Source organism: Tyto alba, unplaced genomic scaffold, assembly GCF_018691265.1.
Source record: "Tyto alba isolate M040663 unplaced genomic scaffold, T.alba_DEE_v4.0 Super-Scaffold_22, whole genome shotgun sequence".
NCBI classification, from domain to species: domain Eukaryota; kingdom Metazoa; phylum Chordata; class Aves; order Strigiformes; family Tytonidae; genus Tyto; species Tyto alba.
In genome coordinates, this window is record NW_024881296.1 from 9,182,605 (window position 1) to 9,196,449 (window position 13,845).

Genomic DNA, 13,845 nt, shown 5'->3' on the forward strand with positions numbered 1-13,845 from the left:
TATAAAATATATCCTGAAATATTCCCTGATATATATTCAGGAAAAAGATTCCCTGTAGTTTGTGAAATGTGTACACTGTGACTGTTGGGTCTTCAACACAATTTCCCTGTACAGATCTGTATTACTTCATTACGTGTTAATATAGACATAATTTCAAAATATTATTCCAATAATATATATTTTTCAAAAAATATTTTTGTTATAACACTAAACCTAAGGAATTATATTACCACATCCTGTTCAAATGCAGAGCTTGATATTAACCAGTTTTAGCAAGAAGGGAAGATGAGTTTAGGAAACAAAAAAATGTTTGTTTAGCTTGTCAAACTGAAAAATTACAATTGAATTGCACATAAAATCTAAGTCTTAGTATTCTTCAGCTATTAGATTATAATACAATATTTGTAGGATAACATAAAAATTTATTTCTTTTTAATGTCACATCTCTGATGCAAAAAGACTGATGAAAAAGTGTCTATATTTGAATATCTTTACTGATTAGAATTATGGTCTTATTTTCAGTTTCTGGATGCAATGTCCTGGCTCTTCAAATACTGTGATGCTACATGTGTGCTCTGTGCCTTAGTTCGTGAACTCATATATCTGTATCTGTACACTGTAGGGCCAAGTGTTTGTCTTTGAACCTGCATGTCCAAGGGAGGTATAGGCAGTATAGGAGTTTTCCTTTAGAATCCAAATAAATTGTGATTGTACATTGGGAATTTTAAGTCAAGTAGAGTTTATAGTGGGTCTTCCCAGAAGTTTTTCTCACAGAAAACTTGCAAAGACACCAAAAAGGATTTAAAAGTTAACTAAATCAATCTTTGTTTTCTTCGTATGTAAACTGGAGTCCTTAACTTAAATCTAAAAGCGATTAGGTAAAATGGAAGAGTCTCCCACTTTTTCTGTTGTAATCTAGAAGGGAAGGATTTGTGTCCTTCTTTCTATTGGATCGATCTTTTTCTGAGCTGCACTAACTGTAGAATCCCCTGCCTGTGGCTGTCTTTCTCCCGATCCACCCTCTTCTACTTGCTCACTTGGAACTTTTCTCACTCAGCAATGTTCAGCTGGGCCCTCAGGGTACGAGATATCTTCCTCTTCTTCTGACTCTCTTTAAAGTAGCATAAAATACCAACAGAAAAAAATGAAATAAAGCTGATAGTATTTATCACAGTTTGAACTATAGTTTTACGTGTTGCTGCATTCAGACAAATGCACTTGATTTTCTCTCTTTATTCAAGGGTATCTGATAGGAGGAGATGTTCTGAGGTTATTGCATGGTCACATGGATGAATGTTTGACAGTTCCTTCAGGTGAACATGGAGAAGAACAAAGAAGGTAGGTTTCCAACTTATAAGAGAATAAAAATGAATGTTGCTGAATTAATATTAGGTGTCACTGATAGTACAGATTTTTGAAGGATATTGTGGTGAGATGTCTTACTCATAAGAAGTAATATTGTTGAGATGGACTTTGGACATGAGCCTCTTTGATTTTCTTTTCAGTATTGTTCCAGTCTGATTTCAATTAGCAGGTGTAAAAGCAATAGTGATTTTTGATAATTTACTGTCATCTTTGCTGACTTAAAAACAATGTGAATGAAATGTGTTGGTTTCTTTACTGCTGTTTTTTTCTATAAACACAAAAAATTCCTCAGGATAGGGTATGTTAAGGTTTCTGTCCAGTCCTTCAAGGCTACTAGTCTGGGTACTGATCTCGAGTGTATCTGTCATGGTAAACTGGGTCTTTATGGCTATTTTTTTGACTAAAGGAATCCCAGAATGGAAGTAGAGAAGTGATGACAGCTCGGTATATGTCTCTCTCAGTGAACTACTAAATCCAAATGGTGAGAATACTGGCAATGGAAGTGGCATGTCTCAGTGGAGTGATTATGTGGGTGAATCAAAGTCCTGTTTTTTTGCTCTAATAAAATATGCCCTAAGCTTCTTTTCAGTAGGGAAGTGTCATACGATTTATTCCTACCTTCAGCCTGAATATTGCTAAATGATAATGTTGATTTTGGAATAACCTGTTTAATGCAGCATATTGGGTAGCTTCATTTACATGACAAAGAAAGTGCTATTCATTCATTTCCAAATGAGTTTTCTTGGTTTGCAAATAGAAATGTATTTTTTATTCTATTTTATTCTTATTTGTAAAGATAAGAACAAGACTCTGGAAGATCTCATAAAATATAGTAAAAATCTCCTATGAATTTTCAAATATTAATGAGAAAAATTTCAGAGTTTTCTTATATAGCTGCTAACCATCCCTTCCTGGCTATTTCTCATTTTTAGACAAGGAAGTAGTTTTTGAACACGGAAGATATTTCAAATTGCCGAGACTTAAAATGTGATCAATTCATGTTTTAATTTTAATTACGATGTGATAGATCCACTACAGCTTGGAGTTTATTGCTGCCAATATTATCCTCAGCCTGAAAGTGATGCAAATATGATAAATAAATATAATCCTATAGTGTTTGCTCTTACTTCAGTCTAAATCCTGCAAAATTGATGTTAAAAATTGTTGCAGTGTAATTGCAGAGTTATAGGATGATCAAGCACTTCAGTAATGAAATTTAATGCTTAAGAACACACTAAAAATATCTCTTTTCAACAAGACTAACATTATATATGAACCACAATAAAGCAGCGTGAAGTTGCAAGTTAAGAAAAAATGTATTTGATCTGCTTGTACATTCACATGATATATCTGTGTCCTATAACACAGGAAGAATAGTGTTCATTTCTTAAGAACTGTGCTGTAAACAGACCAAAACATTGTTCTTTCTGCAGTTTCTGCCTTTCCCCTATGCATCTAGTACCCCAAAAGAAGCAGAGCTAGTAGAGAACAAATAGTACCTATGTCATTGTCTTTCTATTTCCTGAAACCAATACTGAGAAACATTGCTTCTCAGTGCTTCATAAAAAACAGATTTGATCTTCTGAAATTTTCTTGTTGTTCTGGAGCTTTCTCTAATAAACAGAATAAAAATAAGTTTGATTTTTTTTTTTTATATTCTTCTCTTCTGAAGCTATTCTGTTGTTTTTCTGAAATATTTAAAATTATTTTTGCTAAAAAACCTAGAATATAATCCATGTTTATTTTTAATTTTGTGGATATTATCGCTTTATGTCCCATACTTTCTCCTCTTAAATTATCAGTGAATTTAGTTATCACTTAAAATGTCTATACTCCTATCTCTCTTTAGGACTCTTGACTCTTCAAATTAATATCTAAAAGGATAATTTGTGGCTACTTTTGGTGTTCAATATGTATGCATACCTTATTTTGATGGGTGGTATTTAACTGCTGGTAGAATTATATTAAAAAACTATGGATAATTTTGGCAGGTAGGAAATTGTAAAAAAATAATTTTCTCTTTCATTTTAATTTAAGATCCATAACTTTTGCACATAAAGCATGGTAAAGTATTGTATATTTGGAGTATAATAATTCCATATTATCCTTCTATTGCCTTTTGAAATAGTCTGGTGATAGGTTATTGTGTCTGTGCTTGGTTTGCTTTGTTCCAGCATATGCCTGAAGAGCAGCTCTGTTGCAGAATGGCAGCATAAAGGAACACTGAGAAGTTCCATCTCTGTTGTGACTTGCGAATTCTTCTATCTCATTTTTATTTTTCTGCACAGTCCTCCTCTTTATGTCTTTTCAACTAAATAAAAGATCAGACAGTCCTAAAATAACAGTTTTATTCTATAATGTCACCTGGTACCTAATCCTGGGAATGAATAAATCGTTATGAAGGATCCTGCTAGGCAGTTTCTAAAAATAACTGCTGTTTTTCTCTATTCTTAGAGCACTGATACAGTTACATAAATTTGACTATAAAAGCTTTTCAAAGATTACCAGAAGTCAAAAATACAACATGTTCTCAAGCTGCTTATACTCCCGTGGAACAGCATTTAGTACAGTGGAGACCTACGATACAGTGACAGTGCAGATACTGTATTCATGATTACAATACCTACCAACGCTTCCTCTGAGGCAAGGTCATCCAAATCTGTACTGGAAGAGACCCGTTACAGTGGCAGAAATAGTCATAAAAAGCTTATAAAATTCTCTTCTGTTTCTCACAAGTTTTCTCGAATGAATACTGTGTTTCCTTGCTTAATTGTTGAGTTTGTGTTTCCCTCCATGTGGTCCTTAAATTGTGCTACCGCGATCACTAGGAGGTTGAGTGAAGTCATTGTATTTTTGGAAGAGGGACTTTGGTATGGAGTGGTGAGATGCAACTGCACAGTGAGCGATGGAAAAAGGGCAACGTTCAGGGCCAAGTTTTGATGCAGACTAAGCAGGTGTTTGGCCAAGGTGAGAGCCTGGTTAGGAGGATGATTTTGATCCCTCCCTCCAAGAGCTGAGACCCAGAAAGCTCCTTTGGCCGGTAATGGATAGCTGTAGCGTCGGTTCTGTCAGGCACAGCCCACTCCGTACTGTGTTCTGGCCACGGCCCCTCAATTCTGGAAGGAGGGGGAGCTGTCACGGGGCTGCAGGCTGCTCCCTCCTGGCACTGGGTCAGCTCAGAGGTGCGTACCTTCTGCCCCAGCAGCAGCAGATGCAGGCGTATGAAGGCACCGAGTGCTTGGACCACCAGCTGCCAGGGCTGCCGTGTCTTGGCGCATTTAAATTCCCAGTGATGATGGTATCTTGGAGAACTGGTCTGCTGCTGCTATCTAGCTGAATTTGGTGAAAAGTGCTGAGAAATCTTGAGTTGTCTCTGCTAATGCTGCTTTTTACGTAGTGATACTTGGCTCTTGGTGGAACAGCAGTGGGATGTTATTCAAAGATTACATCTCTGAACTATTAATAGTTTAAGACTACTTTGACTATTTGTGTAGTGGGAGACTCAGAAAACTTATTTAAAGAGATTTTTGCAGTAGTAACTCAAGAAAAATAGTAAAAGAGGATTTTACTGCCTGAACTATTTCCACCCCTCCACCCCCCACCCCCAAATATCTAGCTGGAAACAGCAACATTAAAACAAGATTTAATAATTGTAGTGTCTTATTCACCACACAGAAATCTCTAGGCTGGGGGGCTCCTATCCACTCAGAAATGTACTTTTTCTTGGAAAGCAGTTTCAGGTAGATGCTCCCTGAAGTCACTAGACTTAGTTTGCTTTGTAATTAAAAATCATTCCAGTTGGAAAGAGTGCAAATAGGTATTTGTGGTAATATGTTGGTTTACTTGATATTACACTAGAAAAAAACAGCGGTATTGCTTTTAAACACCACAGGCAGAATGGCCTGACCCTGGTACTCACTCTGACACAGATAAAGAACAAAAAAGGAACAGGCAGAAGGCTAAGTATGTGTAATTTCACAGAACTAAATATAATTTAATGCGCATTCTAGTTAAGTATGTTGCTGGTTTAAGGATGGTGCCTAAAGCATTGTGCATAGACTCCTTAAACCATGTTTTCATTATTTAAAATGCCCTAGTTATTCATAGCAAGCTAGATTTAAATGTGCAGTGTTGTTTCTGTAGCTCTTCACATTTCAGAAGCATTTCCAGGTAGATTAAAAAATAAATACAGGTACAGATATATAAGAGAAGGTGTAGTGTAATCAGCTTGGTTTTCTGGTGATTGCTCTGATTATCTTCAGAGCCAGGGGAAACTTCAGCAGCAGCACAGTAGCTGGGAGTCTGTGTTTATCTTGACTCCTTTTCCTCAGCTCTCTGCCCGCATAATTTGTGTCCTGGCTCCCATCATATGAGCTGATAGAAGTGCTCTGTCAGTTGTGTGTGTGAGAAGGAGGCAGATCCCCAGAGGTTTCATTGGGTTATTTTTTTTTTTTTTAAGTAAGTGATTGCATGATTTCCTTTCCCACCCTTTTCCTCCTCTTTCATACATGAGAAATTTGATAATAATTTTAAATACTTCTTTTCTAGGCGGGGGGTTGGATATGATTATCCAGAATAAGATTTAAATTACTGTTTGTATTACAGGTACCTTGATGCTTTCATTTGGCATCTTTTCCTGTTGAAACTGTAACATTCTTATTTTCTTTTTTATTTATTTTTTTAAACCCTTATTTGGTAATTATGTTATTGAATCTTCACTTGTGAATTTATAATAATAAAGGAATGAAAAAAATTATACTACTTATGGTTGAAGTTGGTATTTAGAGCAGGTATACACTGAAGTACTTCTGTGAAATTGTTTATCATTGTTTCACTTTTAATTAAAAATTTTTGCAAGAGATTCATAATAAATTCAGGTTATGCAGCAAAGTTTTTTAAGGTATTGTAATAAACAAGCTGATTTTTTTCCCCATCACAGTTGAATCAGTCAACATCTTCCCCTTTTTTACTGTTCAATTAAGAGGAATTATTTTACGGTTTTGACATTGTATTATGCATGTCATTTTTATTTTCTTGTAAAAATGTCAGCTAATTATTAATACAGTACTTTGCATGACTATAGAGTTTTGGATTACTTTGCAGTTTTGGTTGGTGGTTTGATTATTTTTTTTTTTTTTTTTTTTACTTAGTCCCCCAAAACTAATCCACCCCCAAAACAGTGGAAGTATGTCTTCAAAATTATTTGTTTGGTTGTTTGTTTTTTTTTTTTTTGTTTTTTTTTTTTGGTTGGGTTGTGATGCTTGCTCTTTGTTATACCACCATCATTCATATTCTTTTAGAATTTTAAGTCTACCCAGGAGTAAGACTGTGAATATTCACAGTTCCCAGTGTAGAAGGTGGCCATGAATGTTGCCATTGCAACTAATTGGAGATTTGCAATACGTATTTTAAAGTGATAACTGCAGTGCAATTTGGACCCTTCAAAAATATATCATTACAGAAAGAAATCACCTGTGAGACAGAGCAAAGGGCTCCCAGCTTTTGCAAAGTATCGCTTGAGGTGAAACAGATTCCAGTTTCTCAAACCATCCAGTCAGACCAGGCCTTTGTGAGGGACTGTGTATGTGTGGCCAAATTCCAGAAGCAGTTTTGTCATTCCTGCCTTTGAGAGTTTCTCTGGGTTAAACATATTACATTAAGGCTTTTGTAAATTATGTTGAACATTTAGTGTTAGTCTCGGAAATGGATAGACAGGGTTTTAAAGTGATGAAAGTCAAAATCAATGTGACTTAGGCAATCCCAGCTCCTTTTCACATTCCCTTCTGTGCCATTCTCTTTAGAAAGTCAAAATACACTCTGTGACATGACATTATGAACTAGCGAGGTCTTTTGTAACCCAGAAGGGCAGGGATCTCGCGTGTGTGAAGGATTATTTATTACTGAAATGTAAACTCAGAAAGTTTGCACTGAATATAAATCAATAACCTTTCCCTCAAGCCCAAAACAACTCACAAGCCTTGAATAGTAATGGTTGTGCTTTTATAAATTAATTTGAAAAAATCCATAGAGCTCTTTAGCGATTGATTTTTTCGGATTAAAAACAGAACAGCCTTGGCTGTCACTGAAGGGAGTGGAACAATTTCTTTAACTTGAACTTTGACATCTTACTTGGTTTTACTAATTTGTGTATAAGCCAGGTACAATATTGTTATGTTATTTATGCCATATTTATGGTGCCCTGATTCATTTCAAGCTACTGAGTTTTACTCCATTATTTCGTTGCTAAGGAATTTAGGATTTACAGGTTCTTGAACCAAGACTACCACAGCTGTATCAAAACACTGTCATTTAATGTAATTTGTTTTAACCTCATTTAATGCCCATTTGTAGTCAGTGAATTTCACTGAAATGATTTCCTTCTCTCTGCTCAGCAATACCTTATTAAGAATATGAATTCAATAATGATTCTCCAGTGACTTTGATACGTGGTAGTCTATTTCAAACCTGTGTAATTAATTCATTATTATAATTAGAGATTCAGGCATCAAGGCTTCTTTTTGACGTTTACAGTCGCTTTGCCTCTCCATCCCACCTGGGAAAGTCAGAAGGAGGGTTAGGGGTTAATTAGCAAGCGAGGGCCCACTCCAATCGCTTGCCCGTGGGGGCGTGGCATGGAGGGGGGCGTGGTGTGGAGGGGGGGGCGTGGTGTAGGGGGGGGCGTGGCATGGAGGTTGCTCTGTCAGTGGTGCTGTAATTACAGCCTGAGCGCTGTGGGGCAAATTGGGTGGCAAGTTCCAGCTCTAGTGACTGTTTATATTAAGGGGAATTAAATAGATTAACGATGTAGTCAGGAAAAGAATGATGTTTTCAATTTAACTTGCAGTCATAGGTCAGACAAAAAAATTACTCCATTGCACCAACTAATCAACTAGATTAAGGTTTATAGTAAAGAGGAACTGAAAATTCTCAGAGGTTCTGAATTCCTTATAAGTATTTTCAGTTCAAATAAAAGTGGTTATTTGTACATGCTGTTATTGGTACTTTCCTCGTGAATTTACAGTACTTATAATTTCATAATATGGTTTTGTAATGCACAGGTTTTCTCTACTGTTTGGCAAATAATGTGTATCATCTGTGCACCTTGCAACTTGAAATATTTTTTTTTTCATCTTATCAGTGTAAATCTGTAGGAACTCATTGATAATCAGATAATTTTTATGGGTTATTCACATGTCATTAAAAGCAATGTTTCATTTGACCTAGTAAGACCAGTATGTGACATGGCTTATCAGTGTCAATTTCAGGAAGGATTAAAATGCTAAGAATCATGCTTCCTTTTCAGCACCAAACTTGTCAAGAGTATATAAAAAGAAATTAAGTGCATCCTATCAAATAATGTTTTTATACAGAGCAAGTACTAAGGCAGCTGGTTTGAGCAGTCTCAGAGCAGTTTACTACATTTAGTTTAATGAAAGGAGTTAAAACTGAACTTTAGATTTCTTAGAATAAAAACATATGAGATGGTCTAGGTTATGAATTTATTCAGCTGCTCTGGAGCAGTGGCTAGTATGTGTGCTGTTATGGTAAAGGCAAAGTGACCCGCCCTTCAATGCCTCTTATTCGAAGCCACCTTTTCTTTACTGTCTTTTCTGTAAAGACGACAATACCTAGCTAAAGAGACAAGAGCATACACATTATTCTAGTGCTTTGTGCCATCTTGTTTTTTTGTAAAATGTATCTTCTTTCCTGGCCATACAAAGCCTTGCTGCTTCATCCTTGACCCAGTCTCTGGGCTTCTCCTTTTGCTTCTTTGTAGAGACCCTTGATCCCTAGTCCTCCAGTCCCCAGCTTTTTCTCAGTCCCTCTCTAGATTGCTGTTAGTTATTCTGTTGCTGAGGCTTTGCTGCTGCCTTTTTGACTTTTGTCCTTGCAGTGCTCTCACTGTCTTTCTGCCTTCACTCCCTCTTTTGCTTCTCTACCCATTAATTCATAGGGAAATAAGAGACAACCCCAGGAATCTTTTTATTTCCTTTGGTAAAGAAATTGCATGTTTTTATTTGGGATTTCTTCCCCTCTATCTCTTTCTCATTTTCTCATCTTACATGACCATTCCAAGACTAATAGCTCCCCTTTGAAAGAACAGAGAAAGAAAATAATGGATGGTCAGTCACATAAAAGAAAGCTGCTTCACCCATGAAAAGCCATTCTTTCAAGTTCACAATGGGTGTTTTTTTTAGATGTTTAAAATTACAGACCCAACTGCTGTGTGTTATCCAAAGTTAGCTTCAAAAGAGTACTGAGACTGAGAAACTGGTGACAGCTTCAGGGTTTCCACTGTGAGAAAGAGCTTCATCCCTGAAAAGCAACAAGAAACCAACTTAAAAATTAAATATCCAGATTAATTTAAGCTTTTTCTTTGGCCACATTTTTCATATATTTAATGACTTGGAAACAACTGAATTGATAAATTTTGTATAACACAAGTTCAAGAATTCCAACTGCATTTTTGTCAGTGAGGTTCATGTTGAAATAAACCAGGATGTAATCAGAACGTTTCAACTTAACCCCACAGCAACAACCCTCCCAACCCACCCAACCAAACAACCCACCCTCCCCACCCCCAACCCGAACAACCAACAAGGGTGATATCTGATCTGTTATCGTTTAGATGTTACAACATAAACCCAATCTGTTAGTTGCAGAATAAAAATTTGAACAAATGTCTGAAGATTGTTTCGCATTTGCATTTTACTATGCTAATGAATGTCAATTTCAGTAAAAAATAAGACTGACTTTGAATTTCATTCCCTTTTGTGAGAGAGATATGAGAGACTTACTAATACCTGTCAGCTGCTCCTAGCACCACAACCATTGCAGTGAATGACTAAGATAATATGTGGAGAAAATACTGGATATAAGGTCAAGGGGAGGATTTTATACATGTTTATATATGCACCTATAACTTCTTTTTGCCTCATGGAGCATGTGCAAGTTTCTGTTTATATGTGGGTCACGAATATTCCGTGAGTGGTTCTGTAATTGTAGTGAGGAATATTTATTTTGTATTTTGACTCATTTTTCCCCCCTGTATAATTTGTCTTCATTCATTTGCAATGTCTGGGAGTGTTTATTTCTTTAATACTTCTTATCATAGTCCAAGATGACTTTTAGCATATCTGTAGTTTCATGTATTGTTAACAGTACTGAGAAGTATATTCCAACTCACTATTTCTTTTGGTTTTGAACCAGCTCTTTCAACGCTGAGTTTTCCTCTGTGCTAGGCATTCAGTCCCTCTGTATTATATTCCCAGGAGAACTTTGGAATCTAAAGTCTAGTAAGTACGAGGTACCTGATTCCAAAATTGTGGTCCACAAATAATTGCTTCTAGCAAACAATGGGAAATTTCTACAGTTTCAATATTAACATTCCCTAAAGTTATGCCTCTGGCTATTTTGGCAGTTCCTGATCTTGGCTGAAGATCACAACATTTACTCAATCCATAAGCTCTTACAAAATCCATAAAACTAGGCTATTCTTTGGCAGTGTTTCCTGACATGCTTGATCTGACAAGCACAGTGACAGCTCTCCTTTGCATAAGTAACTCCTTTATTAATTTTCCCAAAGGAAAGGCCTAGGTTTTTAGATTCTGTGAGTGTATTAGAGCAGAAATAAAGGTGCAGGGAGGAAGCAGTCCAAAGAATGGCTGCCTAAATCTAGAGTGACAGTGTTTAATAGTCAGTGTTTACTTTGAAGAGAAGCCAGGTTACCTACTCAGGGCTTTTGGTCACCATAAATTTAAACCATTTTGTAGATTCAATATAGACCACTTACCTGTGTGTAATAAAATGGAGAAAAAGAACCAAAATGATTTTTTAGGCATAATTGACTGTCGTTTTTTAGAAGCACTTAGTTTTCTGGATATACGCAGGAACTAGAGGGGTTATTACATCTTAAAATTTGGAGATAGGAAGCTGTTAACATCTGAGATATGTGAAGACAGCATCAATGTGTTTGTGAAACTTCGGGTGCTATGATAATAAAACACAGTGACAAATAAGTGAATTTTCATAATTCAATGTAATAAGTTGAATGCTTATTTTAATAGTATAAGCTCTGTGAAAACACTACCTTTCTCATGAGACGTATGCAGTGATCACAACTCTTTATCACAATTTGATATTTGTTATTTGTTAGAATCTAGAAATTTTGTAATTATCAGACTATTGATTTTTTTCCTGGATTCTCTATCCTTAAAACACTCAGAAAGATGTCTAACCAAACACTGTATAAATCTTGTTGTTATGAATATCAGAATAATGGATGCTAAAGACAATTAAAACAAAATTTGAGTAACTAAGTCTGAAGGTTCAATTGATAAGAACTGTTTTTGACTCTGATAACCCTTGAATCTGACAGTTGCAGTAATTGTTTTGGCACTCTTAAAGTGAGAGATGCAATTAAATGAACAAACAAGTATGATGAATTCTTCCAACAGAGCTGAGCATTTAGTCTGTGCCTTTGCTTGGTTTTCAGAACAGTCCATTATGAAGGTGGTGCCGTTTCAATTCATGCTCGTTCCCTTTGGCGACTAGAGACTCTAAGAGTTGCGTAAGTAAAATCTCTTTCAGAAAAAGAAGTCTGTTTGGCAGGGCACTTTTTGTGTAGTAGGAGTGTTCCTATAAAATCAGATTGATAACTATAAAACCAGACTGGTAATACTGAAATCATCTTCAGAAAGTGCTTTATATCACTTTCATGAAAAAATAAGCAACTTCCTGTAGAGAGTGTCTGTTAACACACATGGTGTGCATGTTTTGATTGTTTTTTTTGAAGTTGTTATAGATGTCAGTGAATTCACAATTTACCTTTTTAACAGATATATGTGATATAATCAGAACTGTTTTCCTTAAAAATAATAACTTATGTATGCCACCCCTTAACTTGTTTAAGCCATTTGGAAGTCTTTAAAGGCAAAAAATCACAGAAAAAAGCTACCTTGCATTATTGGAATGATAGTAAAGGAGTTGTGCCTTGTTTGCTAAGGTAATTACACTGTAAAATTGTGCTTAAATTGTATTAGAAGATGTACCTATGATAAAATTTCTAGTGACTCATAACTTGCTTTTTAAAGATGAAATCAGGGCATCTTAGGGAAAGGTTACACTCTAACGATGCTGTTTTCTATTTGTGCATTTTATTTAATAAGATGATGTTAAATGTCATTGATAGGGCAGTGAGATTTTTGCTGTGGACTGACATTGACCTTGAGAGTGCTTAAGTGACAGCAGTGAAACTGTGGAAGGTTCTCTGGCTTTTTATTTTCCTCATTGCATGTAGTTCCCTAATAAGCAGTGCTACCAGAGCAACGTGAGGATTTGAGAAAGTACAGGTTTCTGTTACAATTGTCATATATCTCAATTTGACAGGAATTGCATACAAAGTTTTGAAGTGTAAACATTAGAACATACATGACTGAGAGAGACTGTGAAAACTGAGAAATTGTCAAAACTACTAACCAAAGGCAGCGGTAATCTTTTTTTTTTTTTAAGCAACATGACTTTCTTACTAGGAAAAAAAACCCCAAAAAACTAACAAAAATTCCCAAGAATAACACTCTCTCCTACAAGTCCCTCACCTCCCTGTTTTCCTGTATGACATTCTAATAGCTATATGCATTCATTGCTGAATTGTAGGCATATTACTATTTATACAAATGCTTCCATTTGTAACTTAGTATGTGCATGCCTGAAGTCCTCCAGCAGGTCTAGTCCTTCCCAGAATGACTGCAGATAAAACATTAATTCTGTTAATTTTATATTATTCTGAAGGATTAATTGTTTCTGAGCTCTCCTCATTAGTGGAGAGCTCTCATAAAAGTTGCCTGCCGTGGGATACCAGATAAGATTACTCAGCGTTGCTTTCTTTCCCAAAAGGTAATCCAATTCTTACATTGCAGAAAAGAATTTTTAGTAGTCAGAAATGGCTTCACAAGATACTTTCTGCTGAAAAGGTTTTCCTTGTAAGTGCACATGAATTGTCCTTTCTCCTATTCTGCAGGCATGAACTGGGGCATGCCTCAGTGACACTACATTTATTATTTTCTTTTTCTTATGGTCCATAGCTATTTGGTCCAAGAGAAAATTGAATCAGACTGGAGAAAATGCAGCTCACCAGCAAGGTCCATAATATGAAAATTGCAGAGCTGATGTGTTTTACCAGATGCAGCAATACAATAGCTGAGATTCATGCCCTGACATTTTACTTGAATAAGAAGTAGAAGTTGTGCTTGAACACTGATACTTAGGTGTACTTTTGTGGAGTATGCTGTCTTTGTTGTGTAGAAGACAGAAAAAAAAGAAATGCATTTCTGAGATATAAAGCTTCCATATTTCCTTCCTCTCCAAAGTCCTCTCCCCTCAACTTCAACAGAAGAGACTAGTTTATAAAAGAAAATAGTTGAGGGGGAAACCTCCTCATTCTTTTGGCCTCTTTAAAACCAATAGCCTAAAAGGTTTAAA

The 13,845-nt window shown here is 35.9% G+C and overlaps 1 protein-coding gene across 7 annotated transcripts in view; it reads left to right on the plus strand.

Annotated features, from left to right (window-relative positions):
* The window catches only part of RYR2 (ryanodine receptor 2), a 430,624-nt gene that overhangs the window by 183,867 nt on the left and 232,912 nt on the right, over positions 1-13,845 (plus strand). For all 7 annotated transcript variants that reach the window (XM_033008863.2, XM_042795831.1, XM_042795834.1 and 4 more), the window contains 2 exons: positions 1,242-1,338; positions 11,861-11,935. In XM_033008863.2, coding sequence (XP_032864754.2) covers positions 1,242-1,338; positions 11,861-11,935 — 172 coding nt within the window. The remainder of the gene's footprint in view (positions 1-1,241; positions 1,339-11,860; positions 11,936-13,845) is intronic.